Raw genomic sequence first — 27694 nt, 5'->3', positions numbered from 1 at the left:
ATGCTTAACATACATTCATTAACCATAAATATTGCATTTAAATGTAAATATAAATACTATTAACTTCGAAGATTTTTTCTAAATTATATTTATTTGTCTTATATATTCAAATAAAACTTGCACATCCGGTAGAAACTCCCATGGCATTTTGATCACACGAGAAACGATAAAACAAGCACTGATAAAGCCACCAGTGTGCAGACTGGCTATTTGTGCTTTGTCACTGTATAACTTGCTGTTGTGCACCACAAGCTTGGTGATTAAAAAACACAGAAACAGATATGGAAGCACAGCAAGAGACAGGTTGCACAGAAATGAGGCACACAGTCTGGGCACATCTTTTTTGGCCTACGTTAGCACACTACAGTCAGACTGATTGGTTTTGCTAACGCTTGTTTTTTTTTTAACTAGGTACAAAGCATATACCCAGACATGGGTGCTGTTTGCCCTCCATCTCAAGTTGTTCCTAAATTGATGAGCCCAACAGGTAGAAAAAAGTCTGGGGTTGCTTGTTCCCATTCATAGAGCGCACAGCATTTTGGACTGGACTGTTACTTTTGGAGCTGGACCAAGGCTGATATGAATATGACGGGCTCATCTGCAGTGTGATGGGGACCTAAAAATGATGGTCTGGAATGCTTTCCAGAGTTATATCGGTGGCTGAGTTAAAAACAAACATTCTAGTCATCACTCTTGTTTTTCTTAGTTGTTACACCTTTGGTCACTGCTTTGTTGCTCCTGCATTGCTGGCAGCCATTGCGATTATTGTCCCTGCTGTAGTGTAACTGTTGCTACCACTGTGGTTCAAGCTATTGTGGCAGCTGTTGTTTCTGCTACTCCTGCTGTGATCCAGATAGAGGTCAATCCTTTTGTCCCTGGCTCCTTGGCAGTTGGTGTTGCTGATATGGCCGGGTCATGATGGCAGTTGTTGTCATTGCTAGGTTCCTGCTATAGTCACTGCAGTTGCAGCATTAATGATTGCTTTGTGTGACTGGTGCTGTTGTCCCTGGTGTGGTAGAGATCCAATTGCTGCGTTGTTCACTGCTGAGGTTCCTGATATGGCTGCTGCTTTGGCTGAAATGTTGTGACATCTATATTTGGTGCAGTGGTCCGTACTTTGCAACCAGCAGGTGTTGCTGCAGCGGGCCTTGCCCTAGTGAATGCTGTTGGTGCTGCTGTTTTCCATGGCATGGTGAAGCTGATATTTTTGTTGTGATTACAGGTGTGGGTGCTGCTGTAGTCTCTGTTGTGGTGGGCGCTGTGGTATCTACTATTGTATGTGACGTGGTTACAACTGCTGTGGAACCTATTGGCACTGCTGTTGTGCCTGCTGTGCACACTGTTGTTACTGATGTGGTGGTGACTAAGTGACAGCAGTTATTGCTTCTGTTGAACCTGCGATTGTACAAGTTGTTGTTGCTACCATTGCCGCAGCTCTGGTTTACACTGCAGTCCATGTTGTGGTCATAGCAATGTTTACTGCTGTGGTAACTCGTGGTGGCATCGGTGGACCCTACTGTGTTCGCTGCTATCATTACACCTGTGGCTGCTGTGGTGGTGCATGCTGTGCTTAGAGCTGTTGCTGCTGTAGTAGCTGTATTATGGAAGTTGTTGCTGATGTAGTTTTTGATGTAATGGCAGCTGCTGCTTTCCCATCTTGAGGTAATATTATTGTCTGTGCTTTCAAGGAACCTATTACCTCTGTTTCCCCCCAGACATGGTGTCAGCTTGGGGGGTGGCGGGGCATTTCACTGATGTGATCCCTGCTGTGGTTTTTGATTAAAAAAATATATACAGCACTGCACACTCCATAGTGATTCTCAGTTAGGGAACACAGAATATTGCTAATTTATCCAACCTCGTGTCTATTTACCTAGAGTCGACTTCTGCTCTTGCTTGCAATGTTAAGTCCTTCCCAATGCAGTGTAAAATATAACTCAAGCAACAGAATCTTTATGCAACATTTCCCATGCACTTGCCTCGCTTCCCTTGATATGTAAACTAGCAATTGCTGTACTACTCCTTACAGATCCTCGGTCAGACCCCGTAATCTCAGGGGCTATAGGTCTATGCTTCTCTTACCTCTTCACCTCAAAATAATAGAGAACAATAAAGAGAAAGGTCAACAGACAAATCTTGCCCTTCACCAATACTCATTCCTTTCTTGATCATGTTCAAGCAGGTGTCTGCTGCAAGGGACAAAAGTTGCAATTTTAGGAGTTGCTGATGATCTCCATATAACATTTGACCATGAAGGAGAAGCAGCATTGAATATAATGGGCCTGGGTACTGCCTTTGACACTGCCTCCTACACAACACTTATCAAACAGCTTAAGCATTACAGGATTTAAGGCTCTGACCTGGCTTCGATCACCTCATTTATCACTGAAAGGCCCCATGAAGTCCCCTTGTCACCTTAGCAGTCTGCTCTGAGGTCCCCAAAGCTCCTCTTTGAGTCCTACTATATTTAGTATCTGCCTCGCTTAAGCAATCATTAGGGTTGAGATCTCGGATGAGACCCAATTATTGCCCATTTCATTTACAAGTTGGACACTGTGTAACACTGTTTTAATCTTTGTATGTAGGTGGTAGCCTTCTGAATAAAATCAAACTGTTTCAATTTAAACAATAGCGAAACAGGAACCCCTTAAGCTTCCAGTCGACTCTGTAATGGGATGTAGAACTTCAACCTATCCCTGTTCCAGTTGAAGCTGCCAAAAGTCTTGGGTTTATTATATGACCACCTGCGATCCATCTCTTAGTAAATACATTGTCTTGTCTCATACTATTGTTCTTCATCTGTATGATGCGTAAAGTTATCCAGCTTTTTTACTTGCAATGGTAGTACAATCCTTCATCAAAAGACCGCGGCGGCCATTCAGACATTTCCTCTGGGCCGGCGGGCGCTCTCCAAATGAGCGCCCGCCGGCCCAGAGAAAATGCCCCTGCAACGAGGACGCCGGCTCAGAAATGAGCCGGCGTAGTTGCAGGGGTGCGACGGGTGCAGTTGCACCCGTCGCGTATTTCAGTGTCTGCTTAGCAGACACTGAAATACTTTGCGGGGCCCTCTTACGGGGGCCCCTGCAGTGCCCATGCCATGGGCATGGGCACTGCAGGGGCCCCCAGGGGCCCCGCAGCACCCCCTACCGCCATCCTGTTCCTGGCGGTAGGGGGTGTCAGAATCCCCATGGCTGCGGAGCGCGCTCCGCAGCCATGGAGGATTCATAAGGGCAGTGGTAAACCGGCGGGAGACCGCCGGTTTACCCTTTCTGGCCGCGGCTGAACCGCCGCGGTCAGAATGCCCTCGGGAGCACCGCCAGCCTGTTGGCGGTGCTCCCGTGGTCGGTGACCCTGGCGGTCACCGGCCGCCAGGTCAGAATGACCCCCTTAGTCCCCCACACTGTGAACGATCTTGCTGCTCAAAATCCAGTAGTCTCATTAGGATAATGAGAGCCTACGCCACAGCTTATGGCACTTCCCTAGTCTTAAATTTGATCACTTACAGCATCCAATGCTTTCAAGTTATCCAGAGTGTTTCTCCCAAACTCATTCTGGGGCTGCCAGCTGGTGGCTCTTCAATGGCTACCTGTTGCCAAGCAATCGATTTTCAAGCCACTTTGAATTTTTATCAGCATGCCTTGCATCAACGTGGCCCTCCACTAAATTTCTTCATACATTACCACCGGAATTATTCTTGCAGCAACTGCCAACCACCTAGGCCTACCCCAATCAAAAATGCATGGCTAGGATCTGTATTTTCTTGGCCGCCAATCAATGGAACATCATTTCTCTTGAGATTTATAGTAAGCCTGCTCATGCAACCTTTTTAGTGAGCCTTGAAGTGTCTCTGTGTTTCTTGTTAACATCAGCACACCACTGTGCTCTAATAGTAATTTGCATTCATTTGATGTAGGAAAAAAGAAGCCTGTGTGGAAGAATAATATCTGAACTTTCTTCTTCCAGGGGTATTTTCTTATAAGGAACAACAAGAATTGTTTGACATTCATTCGAAAAATGGTGACAAAACAGGTCCGTCTGCAGTGATCGGTGTTTAGGTGAGTGGCATTATAAAAAAAATCATCAAACAGTTAAAAACTCAGCATAAACCTGTAGAAGACTGACAATCTGGAGTTACTGGTTAAAACGTTCTTTCATAGTCTTGTAACCTTTCGGTGTTAATTCATCAACAAATACGACACTTAAGTAATTTATCAGATAGGATCATCTTACAAGGTGCTAATGTGTTGTCATCATTCCAAGGATAGAAGTGGAAATATCACTGTATTACACAAGACTACCAAGATAGGAGGGCGAGAAAATGAATGAAACCAGCTTTGTATCAATTATAACTTAAGAAGCACTGTTTTCCCTACTTAGTGTATATCACGTTACAGTGATAGCTTCCTCCCATCTTCTTTTCTCATAACATGAGTGAGCTGCACTGTCATTTGTTTTATTTTAGGATTATTTTAATAGTGACATTGTAATAATTAGTTTCAATTTTGACACATCAATAGAGAGCTGGATGGATTACATCAAACGACTTAAGTGGAGTGATAAACTTACTTCACAAATAAAAGTGTCTTTACTGTATGCATATTTAAAAATATATCACATTTATCTCAGCAGACGTAGTTACTTTGAAATGCCTCACTGGCCAAAAATTCCATGCTGAATACCACAAAAATGCAAACATAGAATAAATAAACAAAAGCAAGAAAGAAAGTACCTGAAAAACGTTGAGTGTGTCGGTCCCAGGGTTATACAGGCATCTTAGAGAAGGCATACTGTCTGCTAGGCTAGAGCAACCTAGCCATAGAGACCTCGGCATAGAGCACTGTAAAGAGAAAAAGACTATGAGACAGGCGGTAAAGCAAAGATCACTGCTAGAAGAAGATAACATTTTACAGCATATCCTAAGGCTTGATTAGAGAATATATTAATCAACTGAAATTACAGACTGAAATGACTGTCATTACGAAAGTATGAGAGAGCAGAAAAACACCAGCAACAAATAAAACACAGAACACGACTGAGGTCTTTAACTAGACTTGGTGAAAAGCAACATAGGTTTAGAGCTCCTCTCTTATCAAATCCACACAAGAAAAAGCCAAATCATATGATAATCTACTTGGGGAAAGTTTTTGAAAGGGTGGATAACATTTCATTTTTGTGGGCACTGGCGATTTAAAGTTTCGTTCACAGGGGAGAAATCTTGTTCAGATCCTTAGTATACCAGATTACAAACAGGTACAAATTCATGGAAAATGCTTTCACATAGGCAAGTTAAGGTAGCAGAGCAAATGTAATGCATCCTGGAGGCTGTCTCACCTATCCACCTTACCTATCAAAAATATTTGGAGATGGGGTGAGAGTGGGCCTTCTGAATGGACAGTGTTCTGTTAGAAATCAATGGCCTCATTATGTGAAAATACAGCTTGTATAGTATTTATACACGGTTCTGAGGCAGTATCTGAGCACAAAAGGATTATGTGGGTCATTACAACCCTGGCGGATGGCGGAGAACTGGCGGTAACACCGCCAATAGGCTAGCGGTCTTACCTTGGTGTATTATGACCATGGTGGTTACCGCCATGGTCAACCGCCGGTTCTCCGTCCCGCCCGCCAGGGCGTAGACGACGGCCGGGCTGGAGACCTGGGTCTCCAGCCCGGCGGCGGTCAGTATACCACCGGTGGTATTTGGACCCGGCTTACCGCCGTGGATTTCCAGCGGTTTCAACCGCCATGAATTCCATGGCGGTAAGCACTATCAGTGCCAGGAAATTCCTTCCCTGGCACTGATAGGGGTCTCCCCCACCCCCCACCGTGACTCCCTCCCTTACCCCCCACCGCCCCTGCCACCCCCCAAAGGTGGCAGGGCCACCCTCCCCACCCCGACCCCCAACATAACAATACTCACACACACCCGACAGGCACCACCAACACACACACGCACACACCCCGACATACATGTCTACATCCACACACACAGTCAGACACGCACACCCACATTCAAACATACACGCACACATCCATACAGACATACTCACAGCCATACACGCACTCACACACCCCCTCTACATACACACATGCACACCCCCATGCACGCACACAACCCCCCCCCCTCCCCTAACGGACAATCGACTTACCTGGTCCGTCGATCCTCCGGGAGGGGACGGGAGCCATGGGGGCAGCTCCGCCGACACCACACCGCCAACAGAACACCGCCACGGCGAATCACAGGACGTGATTCGCTGGGGGGTGTGTTCTGTTGGCGTGGCCATGGAGGTGGAGCAACCTCCACTTCCCCGCCGCCCGCAAGTATGGCTGTTGGCGGCTCTCCGTCGGAATAACGAGGTGGGGTGGGGGGTTTGGTAGAGATTGGCAGGCCTCTTGTTTTTTTTTTTTTTTTCTTGTGCCCTCTCCCCCACACACACACACATAACCCAGTGTTAGCCCAGCTAAAGGCTTGTCTAATCTTGGATGTTATCTTTCATTCCTGGCAATATTCTACAGATTTGATATTAGTTGCCTGTGGTGATATGGTGTTGGCCTTCTTTGAGTGTGCCCCCATGTAAATGAGGCTGTGCCCATCCACCAGGAAGTAATGAAAGCAGAAACTGTCACTAAGCATGGTATGTCTGCTGAAATAATCCTCCACCCGTCACCTTCTAATCTGAATAATGAGGTGTAAATTCCCATTGGTAGTAGCCCCACCGGTCACAGCGAGTAAGCTATGTCCCCTATATGTACAGAAAGAATTAGAGTTTTCTGTGCAGATATTTTGCTGATGCAAAGGGTGTGTTCCTCACTAGATTGTTTATTTTTAGATGCTTCCGTGGGTGTTTCTTTGTGTATCCTACCAGCTTTAAGCTTTTTTACACTTGGTCTGCAGCAATTTTGTGTTTACGATTAGTCTGTAGCATTTTTCAACATATATTATCTATTCCTTTCAGGCCAATTTTTCTTTTTTTTTGGGACATTTTGTTCTCTTCTCTAATGTGGTTTCAGCAGGAATGCCATAGGTGAGGGTAACTGGTTTTCTGACTCTTTAGTGGTCCCGAAAGATATACCATTGTTCAGAGGCCTTCCTACTTCACCCTTTGGACAGTGCCATTAGAGAAGGTCAGATGACTATATTTTTAAGGCATTATTTGTTTCTAGGAACATTTAGGTTTGGGAATTCTGGTACCCTGACGTTTTGTCTGCTGTAAGCAATGTTGCTCACCTCTGCCTGGTGTATATAGTGGTCCCCATATCTAGCTTATTAGTAAGTTATCTGGGGCCATGAGAAGATGGTTCGTTTAATACATTAAATAAATGCTTCTAGGACGTTCATGAGTGGTGTGGGATTCATGTCGCGTTTCTGAAGCATGCCATCCTGCAAACAGGACCGTGGTTATGAAGAGGGATCAAGTGATAAGATTTTGGGTATCAAGTCTCCATCTGTTGTAAGTTTCTTTAGCTTGGGTATTGCAAACTGACCTATGAGGAAAAATGTGAGGTATTTAAATCCTTGGAACAAGGTAAAGGGACTAGGCATTCCTGTTTAATTTAAAGGGCTCATGCATCTGACTGTGACTGGCATGTCTCAGCCTGAAAATGTAAAGACTGTGACAAATTAGTAGGACTCAGTTTAATGAAAATACTGATAAGAATGCCCAGGACTGTGTGTTAATACTTTGAGTGTAATTATGTAAATTTATGTCATTATAAGTGAAGTAGTCCTAGCCTTAAACCAAATCAAACATAACTAAATATATTTGATAACCTTATTTTTATTTAACTATTTTATTTTGAGAGTTTTATAAAGCGTGAACATAACCCATAGGTATCATAGCACTGTACAGAGCAAAGGCAGATGCCGTTATATACATCCTACAAAACCAACAGGAGTATCTTATTGATATAACAGATAACTTTGTCTGCACACATCTTATGGGCAGTACTGTGCATCAACAGCACAAGGATCAGTGTCCTCATGGTCTGACCATGTCCCACATGCAAGGACCTTGCAGGTTTATGGTGTAGAGATGTTGTAGTGTGGTTACATTGCTGACTCAAGGTCAACTCAGCCCGGGAGGAATCTATTAAAAAAATCCTTTTGAAAACCCTAGTTGATGGGTTCAGCCAAATCACTGGTGGTAGAGGGTTTCATATTTTATGGGGCAAACCGGAGAAAGCACAAGCTTGTGTTAGTGAGTTCCTAAATCTCACTGGTTCAAGTAGGAAGGAGCTCGCACTTCTAAGAGAGCGACTACCTCCTGATAAAGTCAGATTGTGTGCTAGGTACTCAGGTGTACATTTAGTGCAGGACTTTGTGCGTCAGGCAGGCTATCTTGAGGATGATGCTAGCTTCGACTGGAAGCCATTGTAGGGACTTCATTGATGGTATGATATGATCAAAGCACCTCAGTCCCATTAACAGTCAAGTAAGATGTTAAGTTAGATACTGGGAAGGAATAGATCTGGAGGGAGTTGCGATAAATCGCAGTTACACCTCCACCATGCCTTTCGGGGCGATGAAGTCTTTTTAAGTTGAAGTTCGGAGGTACTAGTGAACCCACGAGTGGAGAGGAAGGATCAGTCAGGAAAAATATATATAGTTCAAGTGATATGATTGCTTCGGCTATGTCTGTGGTATATTTGCCCACTGATCTGCAGTTGAGTAGCATACATTTTAGGTCTGACGTCGGGGTAGTGGGGGAGTTAGGGGGATTATGAATGTGTGGAACAAATATCAGGTTATTATGGGTTCACCCTGTTCTATAGCTATTTTAGCCATGTTTTAGACATGTTAGTCTTAAGCTAACTAGGACTGCTGCAATGCACTTTAACCCTGTTGCATTTAATTCAGCATTGCTTTATTTTTCTAGCAATAGCAATATTTGCAGTGCTGTTTTATTTTATTATCTCATTGTACTTTCGCCTAGGAAAGCATTACATTCTTTGCAGGACATTTATTTCACTCTGTGCTTTTTCCAAGGCTACAGTCAGATAGGGTTGTTGACAAACATGGTATGCTGTGTCTCCAATGTTCGCAGAAAACACACACTCATACGTGGGGACCTTTTCTTAGAATGTCAGCTGTTTTATAATAAAAAACACCCCCTTGTCCCAGACACGATAGAGGTTGAATACTTTTTGGTCTCATGTACTGCTAGTGTGGCCAACTGAAGTTTGTTTAGGATGGTTTTTAGATCTGCACTCATAAAGTCTATTTTGTGTTCTAGTAGGTCAAAATGGGTTTGTAGTAGAGTAGTGTGAGGGAGCGTGTGTTTCAGGTCAGTCTCAGAGGATGCCTTGTATGTGCGTTCTGTCAGATGGTCTGATTGTGTTATGGGGAGATAGTTTCCTGGTGTCTGACTTTGGTGATCTATGTGGGCAGCTAGTTGAACTGTCAGGCGACTACAGTTTGCTCAATGAGGTGGCTAAGGCTATGGGCCGGTCTGGTTGGTGAGACAGAGTTCACTGTCCCATTTGCGAGGTGTGGATTAGCGAACAGCAATTCTCCTCCAATTCAGTAGGGAATACATTAATGTGACCTTTAAGCCAACTCTAACCACATCCCTTAATTTAAAATAAATGCAATTATTTATCATTATCCTAATGCAGTCACGCAGATAAAATTAATATAAATTTAATTAAAATAATTATCCCTAGCCTACACTTCATATTACTCAAACCATATTCCGCAATTTATATTTTTTTATCAATTCAATTAATAATTACTCTCAACCTACACCTAATGCCAAACCTAAATTAACTGTTAACAATTTTAGGTGAAAACAGTTTGTGCCATTTAATTTAAATTCATTTACCCTAACAATTAATTAATTTAAATAAAATTATGTTAAATTAATTAACTTAAATAGAAAGCCATGACCCTTTTTTAAATAATAATATTAAATTAAGCGTATCCCTAATGATATGATCATATTTGGAAATTACATTTCTTAACTTTAACAATATACTGACCTTCTCTGTAGTTGCAATTTCAGTAGTGGTCACTCATGCGTAATGCCATCTAAGTAGTAATATTTCAATGGACTGTTGTGGCAGTGAACCATACAAAGACTATGCATCAGGATCATAAAGTCAAGAATACTGTCACTGGAAATTGTTAAAGACTGAAGGTTCAAGACCCAACGGTGATGGGTCCAACTTCAGAATTAGCAGAACACTGCAGTTTAAGATAAACGGAATTTTTGAAAATTATTAAGAAACACTGATTGCAAAGGAGATAAATAGAGGGAAAGGGCCTACTTGTCTGGGACAAAAATAACTACAATTTGGCATAGTGTCCAGTGACAAAGTCAGCAATGCTAGTGAGCACCTAAGTTTATGGACTACAGACAATCTGTATTAAAATGTACACCTTAATATGCTCAAGGTGACTCATATGCTGACGACCTGCTGAAGACCATGGGTGTCGGCTACCAGTCAGATTAAGTGTGATGAAGTGCACCCAACCTACCTATCTCCACATTCTGTACCTCACCATACTAGAGGCCTTCCGGGTCAGGGGAACTAATGTTATCCCAGCTGACTGCTTCCTGATCCATACAAACATTCATGTTCGGTGTGCTCCTACTACTAGTGATACACAGGCACTGCTCATCACTGGACGCACCAAGCTTGCCACTGCCCGCCTCAAATAATGGATAAGCCAGAATGCCTCTGGAATCATTCAAATACAGAGGTAAAAAAGAAGGATCTGAACACAGTGACCAGCAGTACATAGCAACTCACCAAAGTTCACATTCTATATTCATCAGCCACAAAACCAAATATAGTTTCTGTGATGCCAAAGACTCCATAACAGCCAGCTATAAACCACTGATAGAAAAGATATATATATATATATATATATATATAATCACAATCCACCTTGCTATCATAAATGACAAAATGACAAAAATCACAGACAGTGCAACCGATAATGATCTTGGAAGCAGAAAGCTTAAATCCCTGCTAGGCAGATTCAAGGCTTCATACTTTCTAGGTTGGCACATTCTGTACAATAATTATTGTCATCAATCAATCAGACATTGTAGGGCACACTACTCAACCATAAGGGTCTCAAGGTGCTGCAGGGGTCGGTCCTCCGTGCTTCAGTCGAAGAGCCAGGTCTTAAGGTCCTTCCTGAATCGAGGTAATGATGGTGACTCCCTGAGGTGGAGGGTCAAGGTGTTCCAGCTCTTTGCTGCTAGACTGGCAAAGGATCTTCTTCCAGCTGAGGTCTTCCATATGCAGGGTACGGTGGTTAGTGCCTGTTGAGTGGAGCGGAGAAGTCTGTCGGGGAGCAGAATGTGATAGGGAGGTTTAGGTAGGTGGGTCCCAGGTCGTGCAGAGCCTTGTAGGCATGGACGAGGAATTTGAAGTTGATCCTCTTCTTGACAGGGAGCCAGTATAGATGTCTCAGGTGTTTGGTGAGGAGTTTGTGGCAGGGGATGTCCAGGATGAGTCTGGCGGAGGCATTCTGGATGTGTTGTAATTTCTTCAAATTCTTCTGGGTCGTGCCAGTGTAGAGGGGGTTGCCACAGTCGAGTCTGCTGGTGACCAGGGTGTGAGTTATGGTCTTGTTGTAGTCGTTGAAGATCTTCCAGAGAAGTCGGAGTGTGTGGAAACAGGAAGATGCAACAGAGTTGACCTGGTGGGTAATGGCAAGAGATGAATCCAGGGTGAAGCTGAGGTTGTGTGCATGGTTTGTTAGGGTGGAGGGGCTGCCAAGTGGAACAGGTCACCAGGAGTTGTCCCAGGCTGATGTGGATGGCCCCAGGATAAGGATCTTGGTTTTGTCTGAGTTGAGCTTGAGGCAGCTCTCCTTCATCCAGACGGCGACGGCTTCCATCCCGTTGTGGAAGTTCTTCTTGGCAGTTGTTGGGTTTTCGGTCAGTGAGATGGTCAGCAGGGTGTCATCGACATAGGAGACGATATTCAGTACGTTGTTTCTGACAATGGACGTGAATGGGGCCATGTAGATGTTGAAAAGTGTGGGAATCAGGAGCCCTGGGGTACTCCGCAGCTGATCCCTAGGTTCTGACAAGTATGGTGGGAGTCTGACTTTTTCTATTCTGCCTGTCAGGAAGCAGGGTATCCTCTGTAAGGCCTTGCCGCAGATGTTGGCTGCGTGGAGCCTGGAGCAGAGGGTGTGGGTCAGCCGTGGGTTTCTTCAGGAGCGGAAGTGCTTCCAGTCCTCGTGGAAGGTAGCCTTTCCCATGGAGCAGTTGAGAGTGTTGCGGAGCTCAGGTGTGATGGAGTTGTTGGCTTTGTTGAAAATGTGGTGGGGACAGAGATCGGTAGGGGTTCCGGAGTGGATGCTGCTCTTCATGGAAAGGGGTCTCGTTCGTGGTGAGGTAGGTCCAGCAGTACACGATGTGTGAAGGTTTGGAGGATCCGGGCTGGAGGGTTGTTGGCGGGTTCGGAGGGTCCTGGGGTCTGAAGCTTTTGTATATGTCCTTGATTTTTCTAAGTAAGAAGGTGGCTTGTCTGTTGCAGAGGTCCTGTGAAGGAGGGATGTTCTCAGCAGTCCGACTGGGGTTTGGCAAACTCTTTAAACACGGCAAAGAGCTCTTTGGTATTGTGTTCGGTGGCGCCGATACAGTCCTGCAAGGTGGCTTTCCTAGTGGTTTTGATGACTTTGTGGTGGGATTTGATGAGGATTTGAAGGCCGCAAGGTCCTCCGGGGACTTGCTGTTTCTCCATCTTTTTTCTAGCCATCTGCAGGTGCGACTGGAATCCTGGAGTGCAGGGAGAACCAGCTGGCCTTCTTGATGTTAATTTACCTGAGGTCATTCGGAGTAGCGCAAAGGTGTTGGTGCATTCGGAGATTCATTGGTGGAAGTTCCGTGCTGAGATGTTTGTGTCTGTGGCATGGGAAGGCAGTGACTTGCTGAGGGTGTTGGTGAGCTGTTCCTCAGTGTTCTGGTTCCATTTCCTGTGTGTGGAGCAGAGGGTGTGGGGGTGGACTGTAGGTGTGTTGACCGAGAAATTAATGCAGTGGTAGTTGTTCCAGTGTAGCATGGAGGTGTTGTCGACGGTGACGTTGTTGCTGGCGAAAAAAAAAGTTGAGTATGTGTCCAGCGGTGTGTGTTGGCGAGGTGACCAGTTGCTTGAGACCAATTGTGGCGAGGTTCTCGAGCAGGGAAGCGGTGTTGTGGTCATTGCGGTTTTCGATGTAATAGTTGAAGTCATCAAGGAGAAGGTAGTTGGTGGAAGCGAGTGCGTGGGGAGCTATAACAAACGGTGGAGTCGCTGAAGGCTGGACGGGGCCAGGTGGCCTGTAGATGAAGGTGGACTTAGGGGTGACGAGCATCTGGAAAAGGAGGTGTTCCATGAGGGGGGAGTGTTCCTCTGCTTTGGCTGTCAGGCGGAGGGTGGTTTTGTGTGTGATGGCCAGTCCGCCACCTTGTCGAGAGGGCCGGTCTTTGCGGACCACATCTTGGCTTATTACAAAAAATGTCCAAAAGCTTAAATATTGAGTCTATTTCTATATAGTTCTCAATTAGCCTTCTGTTTAAAAATGTGGCCCCTCCGTAACGCAAGTGTTTCCAGCGGAAAGGCTAATTGAGAACTAAATAGAAACTAACTTGATATTTAGGCATTTGGACATTTTTTGTAAAAAGCCAAGATGTGATCATCTATCCGTTTTCAATTGAGATTCTAAGGACAACCATTCCCCAGGTCACCGTTTGTCCAGATGAGACCATGGTACCCCTCTTTAACGTTGTCGACAATTTAAAAAGACAGACCATACTCTTTATGTTTTCAATTAAGAAAATATACTGTATGGATAAATGTGTTGGGATTTTTAAATAGGCTGTTTTTGAGAGATACACCAGAGATTGGAGGAAGACCAACAATTTCTCGATTGTTTGCTTCTTCTTCTTTTTTATGTGGTGTTCTTGTGTCACTTGGGATGCACCTTTTTCCACTATTGTGTTTATTTATCACAAGAGAGAGAGTTTGTGCCATGATAATGTTTTACAGTAATAAAAATAACATGTTTTCCTATATAGTTGGATACTGGCTGTATTGTATCTGTCCAAGAGACTTACGACGGAAACTTACTGCAGATTAATAACTGCTCATATCTTAACAGTTTGACTGATTGTTTACCTGAAACGTAAAAATATTTTAAAATGAGTTTCACATGAATGTGTGCCTCATTAATGACTGTACCCAGGTTCACATGAACATTCTGAGTTGCTCTTGTTATTTTTTTTTTTGTTTGGTGTGCCAGCAGCATGGCCATACAGTGGCCACCATTAAGAAGGGGAGGGCGAAGGGAGAGTCTGGTCAGATGGGAGGTGGGGCCACAGGAGGACATGGGGGAAACAATGCGAAAGTGAAAGGGAGAAAACATAAAACTAGGCAAAAAGAGGAAAATAGACAAAAAGGGTGGAAAGAGTGCTAAAGAGGAAAAAAAGCAGGGAGGGGGCGGGCCACAGAGGCAGCAGCGGTGGGCGGTGCGCGGAGAAATGGTGCAAAAGTGAAAGGGGAAAACAAAACCAGGTGAAAAGAGGAAATCAGACAAGACAGAGAAGGAACAGAGGCAGATGGCCACTAGGCCACCAGGGATGAGGCTCAGACGGAGCCTACGGGTGGAGAAGGGCCTTGATCGCAGAGCCGGCAGGCTCTTGATGAGATCAGATGTAGAGGCAGAAGCAGATAGAGCTGGGCCTGAAAGAGTGAGTAGACACTGACCAGAAGGTCAGAGGAGTCACCCTTCACTGCGCAATAGCAACCATTAAGGAGCTGAGGGAGGGTCTGGTCAGCTGGGATGTGAGAGGGTGGGAATGCACTTCGCAGGGAGGGGGTCGGGCCATAGGGGCAGCAGGAGGGGGAGCACGGGGAAATGGTGTGAAAGTGAAAGGGAGAAAACAGAAAACTAGGCGAAAAGTGGAAAACAGACAAAAAGGGTGAAAAGAGTGATAAAAAGGAAAAAGCAAAAAAGACAGAGACAGAACAGACGCAGATGGCCACTATGCCACCAAGGATGAGGCGTAGGGAAGAGCCTTTGTGTGGCAGCAGGCCTTAATCTCAGAGCTGGCAGGCTCTTGATCGATCAGACGTACAGGCAGCAGCAGGTGGACCTGGGCCTGAAAGAGCGAGCAGACGTTGACCAGAAGGTCAGTGGAGTCTCATCTAGCCGTAGTAACATCTGCTATTAACAGCACTGACAAAAACAAGCAGTGCATTATGAAGGAGAGTATGAAAAATAGTTATCACTGTTAATTTTGAAAAACATGAGCGTAAAAGCATTTGAATAAAAAGTAGCATAAAATAATGCAAAATCTTAAAACACATAAAACTGTTGCCAGATGTTTTATGTTTATTGTTATTAATCCTCAGGGTTAGTGAAAGACGGATATAACAGGAGTGTGTTGACTGGAAAAGGCCACAAATGGATGCAGCTCTATTTGCAGTGTGTTAAATTTACAAAGCATGCTTTTGTGTAATGACAAAATACATGTAGAAAGAGGAAATAATTTTTTATGTTATGTTACAAAAAATGCATTTATGTAGGTAGAGTATGTCTAAAAAGGTCTGGTGCCAGCAAATGGTTACCCTATGAAAACTAGACATTTTCAACAAGTTATTAACGTATCATGGTTTTGGTGAATATCTGAAGCGAAAACAAATCATGGGTGAGTCTAATTAATGGGGATCACATAGTTATAACAGCAAATTTAAGATCGTTTTAAAGAAAACTGGGTAGCGTTTACAATGTCTGAACTTAGCAGAAACTGTACAAAGGAGCAGCGGCGGCCCGTCCTTTAGGGAGGAGGGGCCACAATCCCCCACCTTTTGCCCCTCATGAAGAGTGTCTGTCAGGCTGAACAAAGGTCAGCCTGACAGACACTCTCCATGTTCAGCTCAGGCAGCAAGGAGCAGACATGCGCGATTTGCGCACACTCCTGGCTGCCTGAGGTGAACTTTGCTGGGCTGAGGAGGTCACAGCTCCTATGGTCGTGACCTCCTCGGCTCAGCAAAGGTGCCTTGAGGCCCTCCCCTGAGTGATGAGGAAAGTGTCACCAATTGACACTCTCCCTGGGCGCTTCAGGTTTAAGCCCTGAAGTGCCCAGGGCGAGTGTCAATCAGTGACACTTCATCACAGAGTGGGGTGGGGTCAGCAGTCTCACTGACCCCATCCCACTCTGTGACGAGGCTGGGACTGCTGCCTTCCCTCATTGGCTGACCTAAGGTCAGCCAATGAGGGAAGGCAGCAGTCCCAACCCTCCTGGGACCTGGAGGCTGAAGGTAAGTGTGTGTGTGTATGTGTGTGATGTTTTAAATTGAATGTTTGGTGCGCGCGTGCATGTTTGAGTGTTATGAGTGCTGTTAATGGATGTGCGTGCATGCGTGTGTGTGAAAGAATGAGTGTGTGCGATCTTTTAAAATGAATGTTTGGTGTGTGCGTGCATGTTTGAATGGTATGAGGGTTTTTAATGGATGTGCGTGCGTGTCTGTATGTGAAAGAGTGAGTGTGTGTGTGTGTGTCGCCCGCCCCCCTTCCTCCTAAAGCTGCCGGCCGCCACTGCAAAGGAGTGCTAGGCACTCAGTCAGTGTGGGTCTAACACGGGATTTAGAATATACTTATGAAAACAGTTTGGTGTCTTGAAAGGTCAAAGGATAGATATATATTTACCTAAAAAAGTAACACTTTAATCACAGCCTAAGGAGACAGAGTAAAATCATTAAGTGGGGTAGGAAAAACAGTACATAGTTAAGTACTGCGAAATAATAAAGCAGAAGAGTGGGGATGAGTGGAGAACAGAGGCGAGGAAAGGAAAAATAAAACATACACTGGAAGATAAGAGAGGGTGGAGCAAGGGAGAAGAGAAATGGAAACCTGGAAGTAAGTCCTCCTCCTCTTTTTATGATCTGGCTTGACAGCACAGCTGTCACCAGAAAATTATAACTAAAAAGGGGATTTGGCTTTGCCCATAAGTTGGGAGCAAACAGTACATGTTCTGATTGGGCAGAAGATGTGTACTTCCAAAACAAACATGCTTGGCCTTCACAGCTGTGAAAATGTTTATTTATTAGGCCACCTGAGCGTCAACAGGGGCAGAGACATGACACTAGAATGCTATTAAGGTATCTCACATAACTAGATAGTTTATGTTGTTCTCTGGCAGCTGCACAGATGGGAGGAGGTCAGTCATTAATCTACATAGATTTTTAGGTCTAGCCTGACCTGGCCTGTCACCTGACCTTCTAACCTACACCAATGTTATTCTACAGCTCTTTGTTTCCACACATATACAAATATATCTCCATGCTATTTACATGTGTTGCTTCACATTAACATATAGCATTCCTTTCTTCCCAGACCTATTGCCGTTCCTTATTCACACTGTAATGGTTAAATCCCCATGGGACAGGAGAGAGTACTTTGTGGTACACACAGATAATGGCAATTGGGTTTTCATGGGGGTTTAACTTGCTACATGAAAACATGTAGCTTATCCACAATTAGACATTACTATTTGTTTTTGGTCTAATAACACTACACATTAGACTTCCACGGCTGCAGGCATGACAGAACCATCATGCATACATAGATAGTTTATCAGCATCCTTTCAATTACACATCATTTTCGTGGGTGTCATTGCCATTAGTAAGTCCATTATGAAGTCTCGCCCAAAGAAGGATCTCCTGCAATTTATGTTGATATCTGTTTCAGAAATATGATACCAACTGATGCGCTTGAATGGACGGATATTAATGTCGAATATGACATGAATTAATGAGCGGGCATTACCTTTCCAGTGATAGCATAGTTCTGAATAAGACAAGCCAACCTTGAAAGGTTGCGAAGGGCACATGTAATGCTGTGTATGAAGTCACACCTTGTTTGCGTAAACATTGTGGAGATATTATTGATGGAGGTTGATCTGAAGACATTACTTATCCTTTGTAGAACAAGACTGGGTACTCTCTACAGTCTTCCCAATTTTGTTCCATCAAATTTTCAGATTCCTGTAGCTAGGTGGCCATTGTTTTGAATACTGGGTAGCATGTTTATATCTGGAAGATCATGAAAGACATCTAGATTTGAGACAGCGCTTTCAGGTGGATGGAAGGCATAGACATTAAAGTTGAGGTTACTGAAGTTAGCAAAAGGACAAGGGGGGCCACACCTAAAGTCTTTCTGCATCACACTGTATTGCTCAAATCATATAGGGGGTTATTCTAACTTTGGAGGAGGTGTTAATCCGTCCCAAAAGTGACGGAAAAGTGACGGATTTACCACCAGCCGTATTACGAGTCCATTATATCCTATGGAACTCGTAATACGGCTGGTGGTATATCCGTCACTTTACCGTCACTTTTGGGACGGATTAACACTCCTCCAAAGTTAGAATAACCCCCATAGTCTGCACAACTTTTAGCTTTTTATTGTTATATAATGGCAGAAATGTTGAATTGCATATTTTAGTTTCATGCCCTTTGTTCCAGTAAAACATTTGTCTGAAGTTATTAAGGGAAGTTAGAAGAAAAACTGGGTGCTATACTGTAGGAGGCCTCTTTCGATAGTGAGCCATACTGGATCTTTGCTACTACACACTTAGGAGATTAGAGCTTAGCCATTTTGCTTCGTCTGACAACAAAAATAAGGTCAGGTAAATATAAACATCTGATTATCTCAGACAGCTTGCAATTCCTTAAGCCATAATTTAGCCTGAAACTGGATAGTTACCTTATCTAACTATAACTATGTGACTGTGCATCTGCAATTTTAAGGCTTTGACAATGTTCACCCTGCTGATGGAGGAAAGCACTCATCTCACCTTCCAACATATGTTACCTCTGTGGACACTCTGAAACGTCACTAGGTGGTAAGCAGTGTTTTACAAAAAACTACAAATAATAAATAATTAAAAATAAAATACTGTTTTACTGACTAGGGCCTGTGTTAAAACACCGAAATATGTAGATATGTAGCTAATTGTGGCATTGTGACTCTGGCATGGAAATGTGCACCAAACAGACGCATTGTGATAATGCAAAAACATCATGTCTACGAGACTGGAGAATGATGAGTTTGACATGGAAATGTGCAGCTGTATGGGGCACATTGATACTGCATGCAAGGGTGTAGCAAAATAGAGCATTATTAACCTGTGGCTGAATAGTATACCAAACTGGGTAATTCAGAACACGACATCGAACTGTGTATTTAATGGGTACCTTTAGGTTTTGCATAGAGATGTGCATCTACATGTTATCACACAGAAATGTGTACCTTAATGAGTTACTTTAGTAATGTATGCAAATATGTAAATAGCATAAGGATTGTTTGCCTGGTAAGGGAATGTATACCTAACAGGAACACTGTGGTATTAGCACCATATATGTACCTAACGAACGAGTTTCTGACCTTCGGTAACGCCTTTTCTGGTGGATACACTAGCTACCTGTGGATTCCTCACTCATTGATTCCTCACTCATTGAATTTTCCCCCGTGCACCAGCATCCGACGGAAATTTTCTCCTAGCTTCTGCACGTCGACGAGGACGTCATAATTTCCCGGCTCCCACGCGACGCCGTCTGACGTCATCCGGGCAATAAGAGGTCCTCGCCCGCGTGCTGACGTCAGTACCAACATGTTTTACGTGCCTCGAATACATCAAATAGAATCTTATATCATAAAATTTTATTAAATCAAATAGAGAAAACATTCGTATAAATATGCATATATGCAAAAATATATACATATAAATTATATATAATTATATCATAACAAAAATATATATATAGCAATATATGTATATATATATATATATATACATATATATAAAAATAACGCAAGCATGTATAACATCTGCATCAGAATAAATAAATCAATTACCAACAGGAGCTCACCCAAGGAAATCTTGGTAAGACCAGACAGGCAACGGAGAGGCGGGTGATACCGTGAGGAATCAACAGGTAGCTAGTGTATCCACCAGAAAAGGCGTTACCGAAGGTAAGTAACTCGTTCTTCTGATGGATACAACTACCTGTGGATTTGTCACTCATTGAATAGAGTCCCAAAGCAGTACCGCACTCAGTGGAGGGTGCCTGAATGGTCAAACCAAGAAATCCTGCAGCACGGACCGTGCAAAATGGCCATCCCTCCTCAAAAGTGTGGAGGGATGACCAAGTTGCGGCCTTGCAGATGTCAACCACAGGAACACCCCTAGCCAAGGCCGAAGAGGCCGACTTAGCTCTGGTGGAATGAGCTCTTATTCCATCAGGGGGTTCCTTCTTTGCCAGAGAGTAACACAGCTTAATGCAGAGAATGACCCACCTTGAGAGTGTTCTCTTGTGGACTGCCCTTCCTCTCCTCTTTCCCACGTACCCGATGAAGAGTTGATCTTCCAATCTAAACTCCTTCGTTCTGTCGACGAAGAAGCTCAGTGCTCTTCTCGGGTCCAAACGATGCAGTCTTTCTTCCTCTTTCGAAGGATGAGGCGGAGGATAAAAAGAGGAGAGTGTAATAGACTGACCCATATGGAAGGGTGAAACAACCTTAGGCAAGAAAGCAGCCTTGGTCCTCAACACCACCTTATCCCCATAGAAGGATGTGTACGGGGGCTTAACAGAAAGAGCCTGTAGCTCACTCACCCTTCTAGCTGAAGTAATAGCAACAAGGAAAACAGTCTTTAGAACCAATAGCCTCAAGGGGCAAGAATGCATCGGCTCAAACGGTGAGCCCATAAGAAACTAGGTTCAAATCCCACTGAGGCATAATGAAAGGAGTGGGAGGATATCTATTAGTCAGGCCCTTTGAAAACCTCAACACTAAAGGAGATTTAAATAAAGAAGGTTGGTCAGGCAGACACAGAAAGGCTCACAGAGCCGACAAGTAGCCCTTAACTGTCGCAATTGCACAACCCCTCTGTGCCAGGGACAGCGCAAAAGACAAGATATCCGATAAGTGGGCACGTAAGGGATCAATTTGCTTCTCTCCACACCAATTCACAAATTTAGCCCACCTGCTAGCGTAGATAGATTTAGTGGAGTGTCGCCTGGCCGATAAAATAACATCCACTACCTCAGGTGGGAGAGAAAAGGAACTCAGGTTGCCCCGTTCAATCTCCAGGCATGAAGGTGCAGGCTCTGGAGGTGGGGGTGTAAAACCTGCCCCTGCAATTGCGAGAGGAGGTCTGCCCTGTGAGGGAGACGGAGCGGGGCGCACAGGGAGAGTTGGAGAAGATCCGAATACCATACCCTCCTTGGCCAATCCGGAACTATTAAGATGACTTGGGCCCGGTCTTGGTGAATTTTCCTCAGAACCCGAGGAATCAAAGGTATGGGGGGAAACGCATAAAGCAACTGGTCGCACCAGGACATCTGAAACGCGTTCCCCAACGTTCCTTGCACCGGATACTGGAGGCTGCAGAACAGCGGGCAGTGCGTGTTCTCCCGAGTGGCAAAAAGATCTACCCGAAGGAATCCCCACATCTGGAAGATACGCAGGGCTAGATCTGGATGAAGACGCCACTCGTAATCGGTCGAGAAGTGGCGACTGAGACTGTCCTCACGCACGTTCAAGACTCCGGCCAGATGGTTTGCTACCAAGCAAATCCGATGGTCCCTTGCCCAGGACCATAGCCGCAGAGCTTCTCTACAGAGAAGGTACGACCCTACTCCTCCCTGCTTGTTGATGTACCACATCGCAGTAGTGTTGTCCGTCAGGACCTGAACTGACTGACCGCGAAGGGAAGGGAGGAAGGCCTTGAGAGACAGACGAATCGCCTGCAATTCCAACAGATTTATGTGAAACATCTGTTCCACTGGAGACCAATGACCTTTGACCTCCAGGTCCCCCAGATGAGCTCCCCACCCTAGAGTGGAAGCATCCGTTATCACTGTGGCCACTGGAGGAGGCAGCGAGAACGGCCTTCCTTAGGAAAGGTTGCCGTCCGCAGCCCACCATTGAAGATCCACTGCAGCGTCTCTGGAAATCTTTGCCGTTCCCTCGAGATCCCCTTTGTACTGAGACCACTGCTTTCGGAGGCACCACTGAAGAGCCCTCATGTGCCAGCGTGCATGAGTGACCAACAGAATGCAAGAAGCGAACAGACCGAGCAGACGAAGGACCTTGAGGACTGGAATGACCGCTCCACTTTGAAACATTGGAACCAACGCCTGAATGTCCTAATCCGCTGAGGCTGAGGAAAGGCACGATTCAATGTTGTGTCCAGTACTGCCCCTATGAACAGGAGGTGCTGAGAGGGCTCCAGGTGAGATTTGGGCACGTTCACCGAAAAGCCCAGATCGAACAACAACTGGGTTGTCGACTGCAGGTGACGCAACACGAGCTCCGGAGACTTGGCTTTGATCAACCAATCGTCTAGGTAAGGAAATACTGCTAACCCCTTCCTTCTGAGCTCTGCTGCAACCACCGCCATCACTTTTGTGAAGACTCGAGGTGCTGAAGTAAGACCAAATGGAAGGACCGCAAACTGATAGTGCTGCGATCCCACCACAAACCGGAGATACTTCCTGTGCGACTTGAGTATCGGGATATGAAAGTAAGCATCCTGCAAGTCGACAGACACCATCCAATCTCCTTTGTTCAACGCCAAAAGCACCTGAGCTAGGGTCAGCATCTTGAACTTTTCCTGTTTGAGGAACCAATTCAAAATCCTTAGGTCCAGGATTGGTCTCAACCGACCATCCTTCTTGGGGATCAGGAAATATCTTGAATAACAACCCTGACCCCTCTCCTGCTCTGGAACCAACTCCACTGCACCCTTTGAAAGGAGGACTAGAACCTCCTGTTCTAGCAACAGGAGATGTTCTTCTGAACAAAAGGATGGAAGGGGCGGGATGGGGGGTGGAAACTCCCGAAAGGGAAGGGCATAGCCTTTCCCCACAATACTGGTGACCCAGGAGTCCGATGTTATTGCCTCCCACATGTGGAGAAAGTTCATTAACCTCCTCCCTACAGGAGTGGTATGCAAAGGAATTGGTGGACGACTAAGGCTGCTTCCCATGCTGCACCCCTCCAGAGGAAGAGTGCTGCTGGGTGGCCCCTCTGGTTCGAACCCTACCCCTGCCCCTGCCCCTGTATGATCTATAGGGGAGGGCAGTGGCGGCTTGCTGCTGAAACCTGCCCCGAAAGGAGGAGCCACGACCAAACCCCCTTAATCTTCTGAACAGTCAAAAAGAAACAGAAGAGGAGGCCTGCAAGCCTAACGATTTTGCTGTGGCTCTTCTCTCTTTAAATCTTTCAAGGGCAGAGTCCGCCTTCGACCCAAAATGTTTATCCCCATCAAAGGGTAGATCCAGCAGGGCTGATTGAACATCTGATGAAAATCCTGAAGAACGAAGCCAGGCCTGTCTCCTCGTAGCAACAGTGGTGCCCATAGCCTTGGCCACAGAATCAGTTGTGTCCAGCCCTGATTGGATTACTTGGGTCGCCGCAGCCTGAGCATCGGACACAAGGCCCAAAACCTCCTGAAGCAATTCAGAATGAGATGACTTGATCTCCTCCATAAGGGCGTAGATGTATCTGCCCAAGATACATGTGGCATTCGTGGACCTGAGGGCCATAGTACAAGATGAAAATGTATTTTTTGAAGACTGGTCCATCTTTTATAGTCTCTGTCCGAAGGCACACCCGGAAAAGAACCTGGAGCAGTGCGTAATGAGCATGAAGCTTGTACAACCAAGCTTTCTGGAGTCGGGTGCCTCGACAAAAAGCTTGGATCCACAGGAGCCACACGATATCTGCACGCCACTGTCCTATTAACAGCCGTAGATGTAACTGGCTTTTTCCAAACCTCCAGAATTGGATCTAGGAGAGCCTCATTAAAAGGCAAAAGTGGATCTGCAACTGCTGAAGCCGGATGTAGCACTTCTGTCAGTATGTTGGGTTTTGCCTCAGCCACCGGGGGGGGGGGGAAGGTCCAAAAAGTCAGCTGCTTTCCTTAAAACAGAGTGGAAAGAAGCAGCTTCCTCTGTATATTCCCCAGGAGATGTTAAATCCCACTCTGGAGAAGTGTCTAAGCCACTTGCAGTGTCCAAACCGTGAAGATCTACAAGAGGCTCTTCAATCTCACCCTCCTCCAAGGCCTGCTTTCTATATTCCTGTTCTTCAAGGAGGCGAAGAGCTAGCCTCCTAGAATGAAGCCTGGCCTCGATTCTTGGCATCGACAAGGCGCCCGCCGTCGTCGATGACCTCGCCTGACGCCGATCCTTTGATCCATCTGACACCGGATCCATCGGCGCCGTGGGCTTCTTCGGCGCCGACCGAGGCAGAGGATGAGAAGGCAAAGAACTCTCCGGCACCGGGACAGCAGTCCTCATCCGAGTCGCAGGTCGTGTAGGCGACGCCAAAGGAACCAGCGCCGAGCCAGCACCTCCCATTGGAAGGAAGGGCATGAAAGGTGCCGGTCGTAAAGGAGCCGGAGCAGACAATATTAAAGGCCAATGGCCCCGAAGGACCAGCCAGACCATCACCTGGAGCCATCTGTTGAAAAATGGCAAACATCGCATTTAGAAATGCGGAACTATCAGCACCTGGCGCCGGGAATGACGGATACTGCGGAGCCTGTGCTCGAGGTGATAACGGCGCCGGCCCCGGCATCTCTGAAGCAGGTGAAAACTCTGGTTCCTGCTGAGGTACGACCTCGAAGACAGATGGCGGAGTCGTCGGAGAAGTCGGGGAAGCGAGAGGCGACTGCGGCTGAGGAGTGATGGTGGGACTAACCTCCCATGTCTTACGGCGCCGAACCAAAGGCGACCTCAAGGGTGAACGCTCTCTACTCGACCGGCGCCGAGATTCACTAAGGGGCCGGGAGTCACGGTGGCGCTGATGAGATTTAGGCGATGACGACCTGCGCTGATGCCGCTTCTCTTTCTTTTTGGACTTTGCCAAAAACAGCTTAGCCTCCCATTCCTTCAACGCCTTAGGATTCATGCGTTGACACAATTCACATTTCTCCACTTCATGGTCGGAGCTCAGACACCACAAGCAATCCACATGTGGGTCTGTCACCGACATCTTGCCTCCGCACTCTCTACAAGGCTTAAAGCCCGACTTTCGGTGAGACATCTTGAAAGAAATAGAAACTGTAACTACGCAGAGCAGAAACAGTTGCTCCCTCGAAGAATAACCATCGCTTGAAGGCACGGAAAAAAGGGAACTGACGTCAGCACGCCGGCGAGGACCTCTTATTGCCCGTATGACGTCAGACGGCGTCGCGTGGGAGCCGGGCAATTATGACGTCCTCATCGACGTGCAGAAGCTAGGAGAAAATTTCCGTCGGATGCTGGCGCATGGGGGAAAATTCAATGAGTGAGGAATCAATGAGTGAGGAATCCACAGGTAGTTGTATCCATCAGAATGGAGCACTGTGAACCTTGGATGGAAAAGAGGACCTGATTAGAGCATGGTTTTTGTGTGCCTAACCTCAGCGTTGTAAATATGTCAGGAAACGTGTAACTAACATTTGTGAAGCTGGCTTGGAAATGTATACTTGACTGCAGCGTTATACTGGCATGGCAACGTGAATTTAACTGGGGCAAATGTGAATGTGAAACGGATATGTGAATCGAACTAAGACACTGTGCTACTGGCATAAATATGTGTGCCTAATTAGGGCATTGCGAATGTCGCATGGAAATGTGTACCAAAATGGACATTGTGATACCGATACAGAAATAAGTACCTAACATGGGAACTATTATTTTGGCAAAGAAGTGCAAAATTTGTTGGGACATTGTGATACTAACATGGAGATGTTTGCCTATTTGAAGGAAGAGTAGTAAGTACGTACATAGGGAATTGTAATACCAGCTTGGAAAAGTTTGTTTTACTGGAGCAAATTTAACCTTGCACTACATTGTATAGCTAATTCCTGATCATGACATCGAAACTGCAACTTATTAAGGGAAGACAGGAACTTGGCGTGGCAATGTGGAAAATGGCAACCCTTTTACCCCATCCTCACTTACAGTGGGGTCGATTTGTTGACTACTGTCGCTTACTCTACACAATGTAGGACCAACATTTACAACAGACTTGCTTCAACGTTTACTAGTAATCGTTGGTTGATAAGAAAGAGATAGTATGTACTGTCGCTGATTTTACCATGTGTTAGAAAGATGAGCTCATTTATGTTCTCCAAAGGTGATCTATGACCTAAATTACACACTCAGGATAGATAGGGACATAACAAAGTTAATTCTAAACAGGAAGTTGTGTCAAATTTTTAGTTTGGTACTTCTATACAATTAGCATTCCTGGGATGTGTCTGTGGAAAGTGTAATTTATCCAGAATACACGTTTGTAAGATTGATCCTTTGTCCAATTTTTTTTTCAAATACTATTCAGACTTTTTCTCAGTGTGAACAGCTCTGAGCCAAATGTGGCACATCATGTTTACACTGTTACATGAAGCTGTACCTGAGCAATGGCTTCAACTGACCTGTTAGCTCATTCAGTAGGAGGTTTTGGCCTTTGCACATTGTACAAATACTGTGGCGTTCTCAGTGACGTTCTCACATGTTATTTCCTGTGATGTCGACATGGTTAAAAGCAATGTTATCAAACAAACTTTCATGTCATTAGGGGGCAAAGGGGCATAGAGAATGCGGTGGATTAAAACCACTAAAAAAACAAGTCAAAATAAAATCAACACTGGTGAGACAGCAATGCTGAAAACAACAGTATTAGAAGGCAATCATAAAAGCAAACATGTTTTAGCAGAGAAATAATGAATACAAGGAGAATCATTAACTAATAAAAGTAAAAAATAACCTATTTTGTGAATAAGGGGGGTGGTGTTCCACAGACACTAGGTATAAAAACAAAGAAAGACGAAAAGGGCACAAAGAACGCATTACAAAAGTCATGATCATTGCCAACAGAACATAACATTTACTGTAAGGGGTAAATAGATAGTAATAAAAAATCAGAACAGATAAAGGTAAGGTTGAGAACATATACCTTTATTAAGAGTGGAAAACAAAACAGGGTTGGGTAAATTGCTTAAATTAACATAGCCAAAAGTAATTACTTGATTAAGAGTTGGCCAAAAATAGCAAGCCTTTTGACACATCCAGGTTTATCAAGTGTTGGAATTATGAGTACTGCACGCCCAATCGCACCCGGCAATGAAAGGACCTGGGTCAGCAACAGGCGAGGCCAGTCTCCCCCCAGAAAGTCTTGTGATAATGAAGCAGGTCAAGGATAGGATAGGGGATAGACTAGGGGCAGGTAAGGGGTGGGTTAGGTCAGAGTACTTAAGGACAGGAGATCAGATCAGGAGTTCAGCCTCTTGATGAGTCTTTCACCAAGTGGCAATCTGGGCCAGTAAAAATGTGAGTAAGATAGTCCCAGCAGTATAATTGAGGTGTTTGAGGGGGAGGACTGGACTTATACTCCAGTCTGGTAGCTTGTGTGTTGCTTTTTTAGCGATTCCTCGCCATGCAGTATTGCGAGGCTGTGAGGCAGGCCCTGCACACTAAGGCTCTCATTACGAGTATGGAGGTCTTAAGACCGCCACACTCGCGGTGGCAGTCGGACAGCTGTCATAGTGTCGGTCTGACAGCCACATTACGACTGTGGCAGAGCCGCCATGGTCCGACTGCCAGCACCGCCAGGCAGTCAAAATCTTCCAGGGTAGCGATGGTCCTCCGAATTAAGGGTCCCATTTCTGCCAGCTTTTGCATGGCGGTCAG

The 27694-nt window shown here is 45.3% G+C and overlaps 1 protein-coding gene across 2 annotated transcripts in view; it reads right to left on the bottom strand.

Annotated features, from left to right (window-relative positions):
* The window catches only part of BTRC (beta-transducin repeat containing E3 ubiquitin protein ligase), a 1279452-nt gene that overhangs the window by 983882 nt on the left and 267876 nt on the right, over positions 1 to 27694 (bottom strand). For both annotated transcript variants that reach the window (XM_069239553.1, XM_069239552.1), the window contains one exon: positions 4730 to 4837. In XM_069239553.1, coding sequence (XP_069095654.1) covers positions 4730 to 4831 — 102 coding nt within the window. In that variant the 5' untranslated portion in view covers positions 4832 to 4837. The remainder of the gene's footprint in view (positions 1 to 4729; positions 4838 to 27694) is intronic.

The sequence above is a fragment of the Pleurodeles waltl genome, chromosome 6, assembly GCF_031143425.1.
Source record: "Pleurodeles waltl isolate 20211129_DDA chromosome 6, aPleWal1.hap1.20221129, whole genome shotgun sequence".
NCBI lineage: Eukaryota > Metazoa > Chordata > Amphibia > Caudata > Salamandridae > Pleurodeles > Pleurodeles waltl.
The sequence above is the reverse complement of the archived record's forward strand: the minus strand, read 5'-3'. Positions and strand labels throughout refer to the sequence as shown.